The sequence below is a fragment of the Dipodomys merriami genome, unplaced genomic scaffold (assembly GCF_024711535.1).
Source record: "Dipodomys merriami isolate MVZ:Mamm:240054 unplaced genomic scaffold, mDipMer1.0.p SCAF_44, whole genome shotgun sequence".
Classification (NCBI taxonomy): domain Eukaryota; kingdom Metazoa; phylum Chordata; class Mammalia; order Rodentia; family Heteromyidae; genus Dipodomys; species Dipodomys merriami.
The window spans coordinates 4,737,352-4,753,895 of record NW_027206002.1 but is presented as its reverse complement, the minus strand read 5'-3'; the positions used below and the strand labels follow the sequence as shown (position 1 = coordinate 4,753,895).

At 45.7% G+C, this 16,544-nt stretch overlaps 3 protein-coding genes across 3 annotated transcripts; all 3 read left to right on the top strand.

Moving 5' to 3' along the window:
• Nucleotides 1-1,080: 1,080 nt before the first annotated feature.
• On the top strand, nt 1,081-2,028 carry Or2v1 (olfactory receptor family 2 subfamily V member 1). The gene has a single exon (XM_069993877.1). It carries the CDS (start codon nt 1,081-1,083, stop codon nt 2,026-2,028), a length of 948 nt encoding a protein of 315 aa, XP_069849978.1.
• Nucleotides 2,029-9,218: 7,190 nt separating this feature from the next.
• On the top strand, nt 9,219-10,172 carry LOC138808031 (olfactory receptor 2V1-like). The gene has a single exon (XM_069993995.1). It carries the CDS (start codon nt 9,219-9,221, stop codon nt 10,170-10,172), a length of 954 nt encoding a protein of 317 aa, XP_069850096.1.
• Nucleotides 10,173-15,605: 5,433 nt separating this feature from the next.
• On the top strand, nt 15,606-16,544 carry LOC138807971 (olfactory receptor 2M4-like). The gene has a single exon (XM_069993874.1). The coding sequence runs from the start codon at nt 15,606-15,608 to the stop codon at nt 16,542-16,544; it is 939 nt and encodes a 312-aa protein (XP_069849975.1).

Here is a 16,544-nt window from a genome sequence, read left to right as displayed (position 1 = left end):
GGAGTGGTAGACAAATTCAGGGGTAGTGTGTGTGTGTGTGTGTGTGTGTGTGTGTGTGTGTGTGTGTGTGTGTGTGTAAGAGAGAGAGAGAGATGGGGGGACATGAGATGGGGAGCTTTGCTTGCCATTGAAAGGATTTTGACTTAATTTGAAGTAATTTGGGAAGTGACTGATATACTTCCATATATATATTTATTTATTGTAATTGTGGAGGTGATATACAGAGGGGTTATAGTTACATGAGTCAGGTAATGAGTACAATTCTTTCTGAACAATTCTTTGTCTATCCTTCCCTTGCTCTCTCCCAGTTTTCCCTTCCCGATGACAGACCTACTTTCCCCAGGAAATTGGTAACCAATCCACATTTTGGAAGGATCACTGGAATTGATGTGAAAAATAAAGCCCAGGGGTTCAAAGACAGAAGCTGGGAGATCAGAAAGGAAGATTTTATGATCTAGGCAAGAGAGGATAGTAGCTTAAAACAGGGTAGTTGCTGAGACAACTCAGTTCTGAGAACCTGTGAATCTGGGACCAAGAGGTTCTTTTTGGGAGTGTGAATCTGTGAACGAAAGAAATATTTAAATAACGATGGGTTTAAGATTTTGTGTCTGCACAAAACAAAGGCCAAGAAACAATCCCAAGTCTTCCCTGATTTTAATGTATAAATTCTCTCCTATGAAGGAAATGGTTGCAAGAACTGTTAAAGATAGTTTACAAGGCAATGTAATGACAGCTACAAAGAGTCAGTGCCATATGACAAAGCCAAGGTTTTGCCTGTAGGGGGATTGTCACACACACACACACACACACACACACACACACACAGAATTAGTTTCTACTCTTCTTGGTGTAGATCAATACAAATGAATAGGTAATTCTGTGAATTAGCAGAGATCTGACTATATCCTGAGGAAATTAATAAGTGTTTTCTTCTCTGCACCAAATCTCATGTGTTTACCGCAGATGAATCACAAAAGATCTATCCAACCAAGGAAGAAGAATGATATTTAGAGATTAAAGGCACAGTCCTCATTCTCAGAATTTCTCTGTCCATATTCTCAGGTGACTGGTGGCTCAGCCATGGGAGTGTGGTTGAACCAATCAACTCTTGATGGGTTTATTCTCTTGGGCATCTTCTCTCATAGCCAGATTGATTCAGTCCTTTTCTCCATTGTTTTTGGAGTCTTCATGGTGGCCCTCTGCGGGAACATTCTCCTCATCCTTCTCATCTACACAGACCCTCGACTCCACACACCCATGTACTTCTTCCTCAGCCAACTCTCCTTCATGGACCTCATGTTGGTCTGTGACATCGTGCCAAAGATGGCGGTCAACTTCCTGTCTGGCAGGAAGTCCATCTCCTTTGTGGGCTGTGGGGTACAAATTGGAGTTTTTGTCTCTCTCGTGGGGTCTGAGGGACTTTTGCTGGGACTCATGGCTTATGACCGCTATGTGGCCATTAGTCACCCACTACATTATCCCCTACGCATGAGCCCAAAGGTCTGTCTCCAGATTGCAGGGAGCTCCTGGGCTTTTGGGATCTTGGATGGAATGATTCAGATGGTGGCAGCCATGAGCTTTCCCTACTGTGGCTCGAGGACCGTGGATCACTTCTTCTGTGAGGTGCCAGCTTTACTGAAACTGGCCTGCGCAGACACATCCCTTTTCGATACCCTGCTTTTTGCTTGCTGTGTCTTTATGCTGCTCCTTCCCTTCTCCATCATTGTGGCCTCCTACAGCCGCATCCTGGGGGCTGTGCTCCGCATGAACTCTGCTCAGTCCCGCAAGAAGGCCCTGGCCACCTGCTCCTCCCACCTGACCGCCGTCTCCCTGTTCTATGGGGCAGCCATGTTTATCTACTTAAGGCCCAGACGATACCGAGCTCCTAGCCATGACAAGGTGGTCTCTATCTTCTACACGGTCCTTACTCCTATGCTCGACCCTCTCATTTATAGCTTAAGAAACCGGGAGGTGATGGGGGCACTGAGGAAGGGGTTGGATCGCTGCAGGATTGGCAGCCAGCACTGAACACTAGACTGGCTGAATCTGCCTCCTCCTGCTGGCTGTGTAATCATATCTCAGTAAGTTAGTCACCCTGGGAGCATGTCTGCCTCCTTACTAGTAAATGAGAAGAATGTCAGCTCTTCCTTGCAGAGATCACAGGCAAATCCAAAGCCTCACAAAGGCATAATGCAGTCCATGATTGCCACTGTTGGCTTGTTTATGATATCCTTGCATTAAAGTTATTCTGTTGGGGAGGGGGAGATGGGAAGGGATGGGAAGGGGAAACAAAGGAGGAGGCAACAATGCTTGATGAGAAATGTACTCATTCCCTTGCCCATGTAATTGTAACCCCTCCGTATGGTATTTTCACAATAAAATTTTTTTTTTTTAAAAAGTTATTCTGTTAATTTCTCCTGGCTTCTTTGTCTTTTGTTCTAGGGCATTACCGTCTTCGTTTACATCCTTTTCTAGATTATTTAATAGATGATTCAGGCCAATAAATAGAAATACCTGATGAGGAAACTTTCTAGATGTTGACTCTCTAGAACTCTTGATTAGTTTTGAGCCTTGGCCACCCTTGTCCACTTGAGACTTCATAAACCTTATTTTAAGAAATAAAAAAAAAGGGAGGTGGGGAGGGAAGGGATGGTAGGGGAAAAACAAAGGAGGAGGTAACAATGATCCATAGGAAATGTACTCATTACCTTACTCATGTAACTGTAACCACTCTGTACAGTATTTCTAGAATAAAAAAAATAAAAAAAGAAATTAAAAAAATCTTATTATTTAGATGTTCTCTCTTCAGGGACCATGTCTTCTTCATTTGTGTATTGTCAATATTTAATTCCATGCTTTCTAACTAGCAGATTCTCAATAAAACCCATTTCTTATAGAAGGAAGCATCCAATAATGCCTTCATGCTCTGTGGTTGGTTTTGTACCCTAAGAATGTAGAGAAGATCTCTAGTCCCAGATTACTGAGACACAGAGAAGCTGGTCAGCCAGTACGTGTTCCTCTGGCAGGCTTGTCAGAATGGTTCTGAAAATGCACATTGCTGGGAGGGTTTGCACAGCTACTACCAGGAAATCATGAGGAGTTATTTTTCTTTCCTTTTGCCATATAGCCTCCTTCTAATTGTTCTGTTGTCAGATCATGATGTGAGTCTCGATGATATAAGCAGCCGGAGCAACTTGGAGAGGGCTTGGAGCTGTGAGAGTAGATTTCCCAAGCACACAGTGTAGCTCTCCAGCTACTCAGTGCCCTGTCCCCCCACCCCCATTTACTCTTATTTGAACTTCCATCAAGTAGCAACAACTACACTGTGCTTCTTCCTTAAAATGTGCATGGTATTCTTCAACAGCCATAGTTCTCATAATACCTTATAATCAGCCACAATCTCATCTGAATATTATCTATCACCAATTATAGTTATTTCCTTCCTTCCTTCCTTCCTTCCTTCCTTCCTTCCTTCCTTCCTTCCTTCCTTCCTTCCTTCCTTCCTTCCTCCCTCCCTACCTCCCTTCCTTCCTTCTTTCCTTCTTACCTTCATAACTTTTCCAGTTGTAGGGCTTGAACTTAGGGCCTGGGTGCTGTCCCTGAGGTTTTTAGCTCAAGGGTACTGCTCTACCACTTGAGCCACAGCTCTAATTTCTACACCTTGGTGCTTAATTGGAGATAAAAGTCTCTTGCCCTTTCTGTTGAGGTTGGCTTTGAGCTGCAACACTCAGATCTCACCTTCCGTAATAACGAGGATTACAGGAATGGTTCATAGGTGCCTGACTACAGCAAAACTTTTGTGATGAGCACCACTGTTTGCTTTTTACAGAATGAGGAAACTGAGAGACAGATTAGTCAAACTCCATCTAGGCTCTTGTGACCCAGCTTAGTCTCTATCCTGTGCTCCCTTTATTTTTGAAAAACATCTAACCTGAGAGAAGGAAACTCACTCATTTGGGAGCTGACAGGAGAGCGGGCAGGATGTGGTCAGTGCTGGGACAAGTGAGCTGGTGGTGTTCATTCCGTCCTCTTGGGGACCTGCATTGAATTGCAGTAGAGCTGAACTCTGAGGTCAGAGCGTTTAAGTTGGTGACTCATTTAAAGTTTCCAAATCTTACACGAGAGCTGCCGCCTTTAGCTTAGGTCATGGCAAGAGGGAGGGAGAGAGGTGTTATTCTAGAAGATTCCAAAAGATGCCCTGTTGATTCCACCTACACATATGGCAGCATGGCTGTCCCCAAGATGGACCACTAACTACACAGAACAGGACAGCCGTGCACTTCTTCCTAAGTGCGCCCATAGAAGCCCTCATGACTTACTTTCCCCTTCTCTCTTCCCCTGGGACACTTGGTTGGCTGGGGTGCCGGAGATGCTCAGAGAAGTTCCCAGGAAGTTTCTTCCCTTGGAGGTTTAATTGTGAGAGACTGGGGACAGAGGTGTGTCAGAGGAGGGGTGGTCTCCGAGGATTTGTGACAAGAGAAGCAACTTAGTCACAGCAGAGGACATAACATTGGATGGGAATGAGTAGGGGCAGAGAATTAGATCTCTCAGCCAGGGGCTGGACCTGGCTCATTGGAGGGGCTCTAGTACAGGTGAGAAGCTCTGTGTGCCCCCTGCCTCCCTTCAGGTCACTTGCACACTGCCTTCCTTTCAGATGTGGGATATTTCTATCTGTGCTCTTTCTGGAAAGCTTTTAAACTGTCTATAGGTCTATTTTTTTGTCTTTTTTTTTTTTTGGTTCTGAGGATTGAACCCAGAGCCTTGGACTTGTGAGGCAAGTGCTTTGCCAGTGAGCTACATCTCAGCCCCTCTGGTAGGCTTTCTAATCACCTCAAGATTCTCCCAGGGCTTTAAGATAGGATTCTCTTTGCCAGGTTTTCTAGAGTTCTTTCTCTCAGCATCTGTTTTCTTCCCATTCTCATGCATTCTTCAAAACCTTTCCCACATCATTTTTTTGTATTTCCTGTGTGTGTGTGTGTGTGTGTGTGTGTGTGTGTGTGTGTGTGTGTGTGTGTGTGTGTGTGTGTGTGTGTGAGTGTGTGTGTTCCAAACATCTCCATCAACTCACCATACAGGGTGGACCAGAGTTGTTCTAACTGTGAGCTTTTTGTTCTACAAATTCCTCTTTAGGTTTCCTCAGTCCCTCCTGCTTCTTTTCTGATCCAATTCTTTTAGTGAGATGGAGCTCCATCAGCTTGTTTGAAATGAGAGAGACCTGATTGCACACCTAACTCCCTGAGCAGAGCAGCGGGTCTCTGGGTGGCAGTGGGGTTCATCAGGGACATACAGCTTCTGACTGGAAGGCCGCCCACTCGGTTCCCCAGCCCTGTGTCTGGTGTCATCGGATTTGTGGTTTCAGGTAATGCACTTCTTCGTGTCTTCTATCTCCTCTCTCATGATCAAATCCTCAGCAGTCTGTAAGCTTGTTGACTCCATAACAATCGATGACATTCTGTTGTTTACTATTTCTGTTGAGATAGAGCACTCTTTCATGATGAGATCTGACCTTTAAAATTCTGGTTTAGCCAGATGTGAGTGGCTCACACCTGTCATTCTAGTTCCTCAGGAGGCTGAGATCTGAGGACTGTGGTTCAAAGCCAGCTGAGATCTAAAGTCCAGCAGATTTATCTCCAACCAACCACCAAGAAGTCATGAGTGGAGTTATTGTTCAAGTGGTTGAGTGATAGCCTTGAGCAAAAAAAGCTCAGGGATATCACAAAAGCCCCAATTTCAAGCTCCAGAGCCAACACACACTATTAGAACACACACACACACACACACACACACATACACACACACACATACATGCACACTCACACTAGCGGCATCTTTGCTGTAATCTTTTATTTCATGGATAGAATTGGAAGAGGTCTAAACCGTCATTGTGCATGATTACCTGGGTCCCTCTGATTCTGGGGGAGTTGACTGTCACTGATAATATCTTGGTATGAATTTTGTCAGAGAGACAGTAGTAAAATCTACCCTTGCCCATCACCCACAACACCTGGACTTCTTATTCTTAGAAACAAGTCTCTGTTTTCTATTCCTGTTTTCTGTTTTCATATTCTCTTCTATACCTCTTCTTTATGAAGGACAGTCAGAGCTGTTTCTATTTGGATAAAACATGTTTTGATGGGTCCTTCCCCTCTTCTTCCATGTCTCTGTTTTCTGTCTATGGGAGAAAGCTCTCCCATGGGTCTGATTTCCACCCTTTCTGCTTCAGAGCTCTTCCACAACATTCCCAGGTGAGCTTCTGCTGCAGTCTCTGTAGCCTACCTGAAGCCATTGCCCTGGGAAGCCTTTGTCAGGGAAATCTTGCACCTCCAATGGTAGCAACTTAGATCATCCTAGAGTGGGTCTTCCTTCATTGACCCAGATTAGTTTCTCCAGTGGATTGTTTAAAAAGCATTGGCTGAAAGGCCATCAGTTCACCAGATAAGAGTCAAACGGTGTCCAAGTGCCCTACACAAACTCAGAAATTCTGATTTCCTATGCACTGTAGTTGAAAATGTTTCCCTTCTATTTTACCTTTCTCTACTTCTCTTGCTCAGCACTTATTAGATGCAGACCTTCATCACAATCATTGTCACAATGCATTGGGTATTGACTTGGCACCGGGTGTGGAGTGGAGGATTTTATCTGTGTCATCCAATGTTATCCTCCTAGCAAGTATTTTCAAACATCCCAGGGTATTCAGAAAGAAGTATTTTCAAACATCCCAGGGTATTCAGAAAGAAGCTCAGGATGGTTGAGGACCAGGCTCAAGGTCACACAGTGGGTGTCCCTCTCCTGCTTAGGTCATCACAGCATTTTCTATACTTTCCTCTTTTCCATAGTCTCTTTGTCCTTCCATCATCTGCTGAAATCTTAAGACTTGCTCTATTGAGAAAGGCCAATCGTGGCCACTGATTATTGAGCTTTATTTTCTGTATGAACCAGGCAAGTGTCTGGGGCTTTTGAATTTATGATTGTAATGCTCAGCACTACTCTGGAAGGTGGGTATTTTTGTCCTCTTTTTGCAAGGTTGGGGAAGTGCAAGTCTCAGTGATGATTTACTTACCCACAGAACAGAACTAATAATTGGTTGAACCGTAGCTGTTCTAGGTTATCTGGTAATACGTGAGGTTCCAACTCTTCACCTTGGCCTGAAGGCTCAGGCTCCCCTCCACTGCTGTCCCTTTGCTCAGTCATTTGGCCGTACCTGCCCCTTCAGCAACACTGTGCTTTCTTCTCTGCCTCTTTCCCATGCCTGGATCACCTCACTGGCTTCTGCATAGTCTTGGAATCACAGTTATCCTTCAGGCTCCAGGAAGCCTCTCCTGAGTTGAGCAAGCTGATTGAAAGTTCCCCCCTGGCATCCTTCAGAGCAGGCAGGTTGCCCCCAGAGCACCTCTCCTGAGAGCTCCTGGCCTGCAGGTGTGAACAGATGGTTCACGGAGTCCACAGATACAGCTACCAGATCCTTTGTGCTCTGCTAATGTGCCATGGGTTTATTAGATATCTATTCCTGAAAATGTACCTATCACCAACAGGAGAGTTACTTCAACTCCATGGCCAAAGGTGAGGCTCTTTTACTTGTCTAAAAAAATCAAATGAGGTGGCTGGGAAGGTGGTTCAGTGGTAGAGTGCTTGCCTTGCATGCCTGAGGCCCTGGGTTCCATTCCTCAGCACCACATAAGCACAAAGAAAAAGCCGGAAGTGGTGCTGTGGCTCAAGTGGTAGAGCGCTAGCCTTGAGCTGAAGAGCTGAGGGACAGTGCCCAGGCCCAGAATTCAGGCTCCATGACCGGAATACCCCCCCCTCCCAAAAAAAAAGAATCAAATGAGAGCCAGATGCTGGTGGCCCTTGCCTGTAATCGTAGCTACTCAGAAGGCTGAGATCTGAGGATCATGGTTTGAAAACAGCCTGGGCAGGAAAGATCAAGAGGCTCTTTTCTCCAATTAACTATCAGAAAATCTGAGCCACTGTGGCTGAAGGTAGTAGAGAACTTGCATTGAGCAAAAGTTGTCAGAGACAGCACCCAGGCCCTGAGTTTTAGTCTCACCAGGAACACCAACAACCAAAGAATCAAATCAATGAACATACAAAGATCTCCCAACCCGCCATCTTAGGAACCTCTGATATGGTGGATGTTCACTAGGTAATACTTGACCTATCAACATCTTTGGGATTGTAGATGCCATGTGCTATAAGACAGAGATTAGTGAGGAGGAGGAGGGACTTGATGGTAAGAAGAAATGAGTGTTTGGGCCTAGGAGGATAGAGTCACAACATACTGGAGGCCCAAATGGGAAACTCTTCCATCTGCTCATTTATCTACTCTCAGCAGTTAGCATAGATATTCCCAGACATAACAGGCATTCAATAAATGCATGTTGAATGAATGCAGGCCTAGGCAATCTAGGCAGATTGCATGATGTCACTCACTTGCTGTAGAGACATCCTGGGGAGCAATGGCAAAAGTACATGTGTATAGGTATATAAATATGTTTTATATGCATATAACATTCATGTATATAATACAACTAATATTCTTTCTGTTTGTATTTAGGAAATAAACTTTGATTTTATTCTTTGTTTTTCTTCAGAGAGAGACTAGCTTTGGCATGTTACATGGTGAGGAGAGTTGAGACAGAATGGGCATACTACAATATCTGAATCTGCCGAGTTTGTAGTCAGGCTCTTGGATCTAAGCACAGGATGGCCCAGTGGTGGGAGTGGAATCTGGGCAGGGGCAGGACACACATGTTGTCTTCATCTGTATTCCCCACAGACAATGTAGTACCTGAGGGCTTGGGCAGCCATGGGAAAATTCAGAGGGAAGTAGGGAGTTGCAACACAAAGTCTGCTATCCACAGTCTTTCCAATTAGGATGGGAAGACTTAGACAGAGGGTCAGCTCTCACTTGAGCGTTGATGTTCCAGATGTCTGAGGGCCCATGCCAACATTGGAACCAGGAGTTCTCTGTCCCTCTGCCTGCATGCCCACTTCACTCAGGGACCCATTCCCTAGCGACCCCCTCCTTTCTGGTCTGTTCTACCATCTGGGTGATTATTTCTTATCCACTTGGGAAATGAGTGTTTGGGGAATGGTCCAGAGCTGCTGTGTCTGCTGGCTTCTGATGGCAGGATCCTGATTCAAGTACTGTAATGCTAAATGTTGTAAACGCTCTGCTTGCAGATCTCAGGCCTTGCTCCAGTGAACCCTGTGCAAGCACAATGGGCTGGCAGGGTAACCAGACTCTCATCTCCCACTTCATCCTCCTGGGCCTCTTCAGCCACTCACCATTACACCTCTTCCTCTTCTGCATCATCATGCTCATGTTTCTGGTGGCCCTGTCTGGCAATGGGCTCATGATCGTTCTCATCAATACAGACTCGCGGCTGCACAGCCCCATGTACTTCTTCCTCAGCTGGCTGTCGCTGATGGACCTCATGCTCATCTCCACCATTGTGCCCCGCATGGCCGCCGACTTCCTGCGAGGTGGGGGTGCCATCTCCTTCACGGGCTGTGGACTGCAGATCCTCTTCTTCCTCACTCTCCTGGGTGATGAGTGCTTCCTGCTGGCGTTCATGGCCTATGACCGCTATGTGGCCATCAGCAACCCCCTGAGGTACTCGGTGGTCATGAGCCGCCGTGTCTGCTGGCTCATGGTGGCAGGATCCTGGCTCTTTGGCCTGGTGGATGGGTTGATCCAGGCAGTCTTCACACTCCGCTTCCCCTACTGTGGCTCCCAGGAGATTGACCATTTCTTCTGTGAGGTTCCCGCTGTGCTTAAACTGGCCTGTGCTGACACCTCCCTCTATGAAACCATGATCTATGTCTGCTGCGTCCTCATGCTGCTCCTGCCTTTCTCTGTCATCTCTGCCTCCTACCTGCGCATCCTGGTGGCTGTGCTCCACATGCGGTCTGCAGAAGGCCGGCAGAAAGCCTTTGCCACCTGCTCTTCCCACATGATGGTGGTGTCCCTCTTCTATGGGGCTGCCATGATCACCTACATGCGGCCTCAGGCCTACCACTCTTCCAAGCAGGACAAGGTGGTGTCTGCCTTCTATACCATGATCACCCCCATGCTCAATCCTCTCATCTACAGTCTGAGAAACAAAGAAGTGACTGGGGCTCTGAGGAAACTCCTGGGAAAGTGTCCCTGTGTGGGCAGGGTGGGAGATTGAGGTTGGGGTCTGATGATATGGATTCTGCTATGTGGGAACCTGGATTCGCCAACTGTAGTTTGAATGGATGAAAACCAGATATGCCCCATAGAACAACCAAGCAAGCAAGCAACATACCAGTTCCATCCATCACTCCACACTGAGTCCCTCTGATGTGAAAGAAAGCCTGGGCCTATCAAGGTTACCAAGAATAGATGATCAAAGCTTCTCATCCAACAGATGCTGCTGACACAGTCAAGAAGGGACAGTGTCTCTCTCCAGGAATATCTATGGCTGAGAAAATCCACATTCATTACATTCATGTTTTCTTTTGTATTTGAGGGCTGCCTGCATCTCATTAGTGATCCTGAAAGACCATGCCAGCTCTAGGCTCTCAATTAGGTTCACCTGAGGAATCATAATAAAAACTATTTCCTATGCTCAGTTTTGCTTCCTTACCTGTCTTCTCCCTATCTACCATAAGTGTTGATCTGGAGAGCTCTTTCTAATACAATTCTTGGCATAAAATCTGTTTTTCTCTGCTTCTGGAAAACCTGATCTGTGTGACACACAGAAATTCAGGACCAATGTTAAGCTAGGATTTGCTGCATAAGGTCATGTTGCATGTACTGACTCTATTACTTGGGCACAAAGGAGCCCCTTCCAGGCACTGTTGGCATGAGAGAGTCTCAGAAATGCTATCATAGAGACACCCATCAAAATCTTAAGGGAAGAGTTACAGACACATATGCCCACAGGGACTAATGGAAGGTCTCAAGGAAAGGAGCTGTTGGGCAGACATGGACAAATGGGACACCCACCCCTTGAATAAAATCATTTGCTTTCTCTTCTCTAGGTAGGATTGGTGATCTTAAAGGGTGAGGAGAAGATTCAGTAAACGTTGGGTACTGGAGAAGCAACCAGAATGTATTCATTAGTGTCTTTTCCATTAATCTAATGAAATACCTGAAGCAGGGTACATCATTGGAAAAAAAGAGTGAAGCAAGGTAGTCTAGGGAAAATAAGGCATGGTGAAGGCTACTCAGAAACCTAGAAGTACTATCTTTGCTTCTAAGAGAGACAACAGGATGCATTCTTTACCTCAGGACTTGGCATCTGTTTTGGAGCAGGATGCATGCTTTCCTGGAAGGAATGCCCAAAGAAAAAGTAGGAACTTAGAAGGGGTATAATTGAGAGCAAAGATAAATACTTATCTTTGAGTCAGAACCCCTGCCTTATCATATACATACCTCACCCCCCCATGTCAAATAACTCAGTGTCTCTCCCTTTGAGAGCACCCATACTCGTGTTAGCATGTGCTTCTGCCTTCTTCCTTGTCTGCTGTCTGCATGCCTACTTGTCTGTTTGCTTTATTGAGTATTGTCTACTCAATAAAGCTCCTTCAGGTTTTCTTAGCATTGTGACTTGCCCAGAAATTCTTATTCTATGACCAAAGTCAAGGACCCTAAGTAAAGAGTCCCCAGCTTTTCACACACAAAAAGAGTCTTCAGCTTTTAGAGAAAAACTCCACAAACCCTCACCATTATCTGGATAACTAGGACACCCATCCAAGGGGATTATTCATTTATCTCCTAGTTCTGGAGTTTTACAGCCATGGTACTAACATCAGCTAGGGTCCAATGAAGATCTGGTGTTGTGTTAGAGAAAGTACGTGCTGATGAAAGAGTCTGGGTGGCCAGTTGAGAAGACAGAGAGAAGTTCAAGTGTTAGGTTTGGGTTTTCACAATGCCTGCTCTGTGAGAACTCACTCCTGAAAGTGAACATTCCTCACCAAGGGCATTGGCTCCCCAGTATCCAATCTACCTATATATGACTAAGCCACGCTTCTTAATACTATCACAACCTCACTGAAGGCCAAACCTAGAACCTTTGGTGGATAAACCACATCCAAAGTATCGCAGGGGATCTTGGAGTTGGGATCTGGGAAAGGCAAAGGAGAGGAGGATTAAGAAAGCGCCACAGTATACCAGAAAACAGAGGAACAGAACTTCAGAATACATCTGGTATCTCCACCATTTTCTGAAATAGAATCTTAGATCTCCACCTCTGTGTTGACCACAGGAGCCTATTTTCAGAAACCCTGCCCAGAGAGCTTACATCATGAGAACTTTCTGTGCTGTCTGTTTTCTTCATTTTTAAATGTGACCAGAGTTAGTTCTGAGGAGTGACCGATTGGAAAAGAGTCCTTGGCATTGGAAGAGAGTGGTTGTTGAACTCTCCTTCGCCCCTCCCACTCCCTCAGCTGGGGAGATAGAGCGTGAGTAGATTGTTTATAGTAGGAAGAAACAATGCGAAGAGTTAGGTGGGACCCAGGAAGCCAAGCAAAGGAACAACAACATCAAGATAAAAAAAAACTTTCCCAGAATTATTCATTGTGAGACTGGGACTTAAATAGAAGGAACCGATGTCTGATGATAATCTGATGGTTTGCTTCTACATTAGACAGAAGCAAGGTATGTTGATGTGGACTTCATGTCTAACTTATAGGCATTACTGACATCTTCCGTTCTGTTTTTGAAGGTATTTGGTGGTGTCACTGAGATTATAGGATCGGGGGACACAGGAAGGTATCACTTAAGGTTGGTATGTGCCCCAAGACCATCTAAGTTGACTAATGTAGCCAGAACAGAACACATCACTAATGTAGCCTAAACAGAAGAGGAACAAGACACAGATGCAAAACTGCAAGGTGCTTTTTGTAAGACTGTGGTGATTGAGGTGTGTTCACATGGGAAACCATTGAACTATTTGTCTGGGTAATCTCAGACCTACACTGACAGGATTTCTTCAGTTGTAGCTTTAGTGACCTCGAGTGAGAGTTGAGAGTAGCCTAGTCTCTTCCCTTTGCTTACAGAAACGGGAATACACACCACACACACACACACACACACACACACACACACACACACACACACACACTATTTAACATATTCCATATATAATATATATTTATAATATGTATATTTCCCTTATATATTATGTTTAATTATGGAAAAAGAAATACAATAACAGAAGCAGAGAGTAATTGAAGATGTCATCCTGTTGGCTTTAAAGACAGAAGAAAGGGCCAGAAGCTAAAGCATACAGGCCAACATTAGAAGCTGGAAAAGGAACAGATTCTCAAGAAAGCACCCATCTCCCAACATCTCCATTTCACTTCTGACCTCCAGCACTGTGAAGAGAATAAAACTGTGGGACTTTAAGTCACCAAGCCTTTGGTCATTTGCGTGACAGCAGCCACAAGAAACCCACAGGCTTGAAGGCATCCTAGGACACGTGGGAGAAGTTTCCTTCTATCTGCCCAAGGTTCCTTGGAATCAGCTGACAAGACAAGGTTAAATGGGAGAAAAAGATATACACATGGATGAGCATGTACCTGCAGACAAATCACAGCATGGGTGACCAGCCACCGGTCCACCATAACTTAACTGACTGGCACCATGTTCTCCTATCCATTAGTAAAACTCCCAGAGGATAGATAGATAGTCATTTCTGACATTCAATGGTGGTCTTGGGATAAAGCAAGGGAGAAGATGCTGCTTAGGGAAGTAAGATCCCCTGGGGGACTCTCTTTCCTTCATTTAATAAGAGTCTAGGGTATTTTTCAATGTCAGGGCTATGAGGAGTGAACTTTGTCCTGAAGCCAACTCATTATTTCAGTTTCCTTCTTGGTGTGAAGCGTCTGTTGATTCCCTGGGCTCATTAAGACCAAGGTTTGGTGTCCCCAGGTATCTTTCCTGTCACGAGAGGTAGAAACCTAGGACTGGGGGCTCATTATGAATTTTTGTAAGAAACAGAAAGAAAAACCTCTTGGATGGTTAGTTGTATATATATTTAGATTTGGATCCCTGGGGCTCAGCGGAGAATGTGTATAAAGTAACCTACTCAAGACCATCACTTGCTCCTGCATTACCCATAGCTGGATTTGTTGGGTGACGTGGAAGGTGAACTTTGTCGTCGATCGGGATGGGAGTGGCTGGTATTGAGTTGTTGAGGAAGGGCCTGACACAGGAGGGACTGCAGGTGTCCAGGACCTGGGAGAGCTGGCCTCATTTCTGGCTTCAGGCTCCACTCTCTGCAGACAGTCAGTCTGAACGGGGACACACTTCCTGGCTACCAACTGGTAACAGTTACTGGTACCGCAAACCAGGATGATGATAATCTTTAAGTGTTTGATGGCGAAATGATTATCGTTGTTCACTGGTGCCCAGGTTCTAGATTGAGTTCCAAAGCTGAGGAGATCAGTTGAGTCCCGGCTTCATCCTGGGCTATGGGAATGTTCAGCCAAAATCTGATTTTATCTCCCTACTCTGTATCTAACTCCTATTTTATTGGCCTGTCCCTGTAATTTCCTGTAGCCCAGGCTTTTCCCAGCTTCTGACTCGACATGGCTTAATTGTTCTGTGTACAGATTGTTCTAAACCTGTGCATGCATGTGCCTGTGTCAGCTCACCCCAGAAGCTTGTAAAAAAAATAATAAATGACAAGGTTATATCCAGAGCTGGTGAAGCAGAATCCAGTAGCGCTGACGAAGGTATTTGAAGGATAAAATATATTCTTCAATATCCCAGAGACATAGTATGCATGTAAACACCAGGTTTCCTTTTGCTTCTTTTCTTCCCTCCTTCTTTGGAAATAGTTTCAATATCTTTCTGTGACAGTCTTCTCAGTTTCTAAGAAGAGCTATATTTGTTTTTTAGATTTTTTTGTCATTATTAAAACAGAGTTTATATAGACCAGGTTGGCCTTGAACTTTTACTCCTCATGCTTCAGCCTCCAAATGCTGGGATTATTGGGTGTGTGCTACCGATTGTGGCTATTGATTTATTTATTGTTCTGGGGCTTGAACTCAGGGCCTGGGCACTGTCCCTGAGATTTTGTGCTCAAGGCTAGTGCTCTACCACGTGAGCCAAGGTGTGTGTGTGTGTGTGTGTTGTGTAGTTAAATGAAGATCAAGAGTCTCACAAACTTTCCTGCCCAGGCTGGCTTCAAACTATGATGCTCAGATCTCATCCTCTTGAGTAGCTAGTGTTACAGGCTACTTGGTTATGTTTTTGAGACAGATGTTCTTGGGTCAGAAAGCTGGAAAGATATTTAAAGTTTTTAAAGATTTATATATATTTCAGAAGCGGGGAGAGATTATAAATTTTTGAACTCTGAGCTTGGGCACTGTCCCTCAGCTCTTCAGCTCAAGGCTAGCACTCTACCACTTTGAGCCACAGCAGCACTTCTATTTTTCTGAGTGGTTCATTGGAGATAAGAGTCTCATGGACTTTCCTGCCTGGGCTGGCTTTGAACCACGATCCTCAGATCTCAGCCTCCTGAGTAGCTAGGATGACAGGTGTGAACCACCGGCACCCAGCTAAAGGTTTATTTTTTTATGCTGTGGAGGTGCCACATAACCTGTTGTTTGTTTGTGTGTTTCTCAGGGTCATGGCCATTGAGCTCTGGAACCACACCCTCCTGCCTGACTTAATCCTCAAAGGCCTGTTCAGCCACTCACCACATGACTTCTTCTTCTTTTCCCTGGTCCTTCTGGCCTCTGTGGCCACCCTGGCTGGCAATATCCTCCTCCTGCTGCTCATCCAGGCTGACAGGCGTCTGCACACCCCTATGTACTTCTTCCTCAGCCAGCTCTCCGTCATGGACTTGACTCTGATGTGTGCTGTGGTGCCCAAGATGGCGGTCAACTTCCTCTCAGGCCGGAAGTCTATCTCTCGGGGAGGTTGTGGGGCACAGATCTTCCTGGTGGTCACGGTCGGAGGAGCTGAGTGTTTCCTCTTGGCCATCATGGCCTATGACCGGTATGTGGCGGTCTGTTCCCCACTGCGGTACTCTGTGCTCATGAACTGGAAGGTCTGCTTTGTGCTGGCCTTGGCATGCTGGGCGGGTGGGATGGCCGATGGCGTGATTGATGTGGGTATGGTCTTTAGCTTCCCCTACTGTCACTCTCTGGAAGTGGACCACTTCTTCTGTGAGGTCCCTGCCCTGCTGCGCCTTTCCTGTGCGGACACCTCTCTCTTTGAAGACCTCATCTATGCGTGCTGTGTGGTCATGCTGCTGTTGCCTCTTGGGATCATTGTGGCTTCCTACATCCGGGTCCTCATGGCAGTGATCAAGATGCCCTCCACCGAGGGGAAGCAGAAGGCTCTGACCACTTGTTCCTCCCACCTGGCTGTGGTGGGCCTCTATTATGGCGGAGCTATCTTCAGCTACATGCAGAGAGCCTCAGCCAGGACACCTGTGGGTGACAGGGCTACCTCCATCTTCTACACTATCCTCACCCCGGTTCTCAACCCGCTCATTTACAGCCTGAGGAATAGGGAGGTAGCCAGGGCCCTGAGAAAGATGCTGAGGAAGAATGGAGTATAG

Coding starts and splice junctions, on each gene's coding strand:
- LOC138807971 (XM_069993874.1), top strand. CDS start 15,606: ATGGCCATTGAGCTCTGGAACCACACCCTCCTGCCTGACTTAATCCTC.
- LOC138808031 (XM_069993995.1), top strand. CDS start 9,219: ATGGGCTGGCAGGGTAACCAGACTCTCATCTCCCACTTCATCCTCCTG.
- Or2v1 (XM_069993877.1), top strand. CDS start 1,081: ATGGGAGTGTGGTTGAACCAATCAACTCTTGATGGGTTTATTCTCTTG.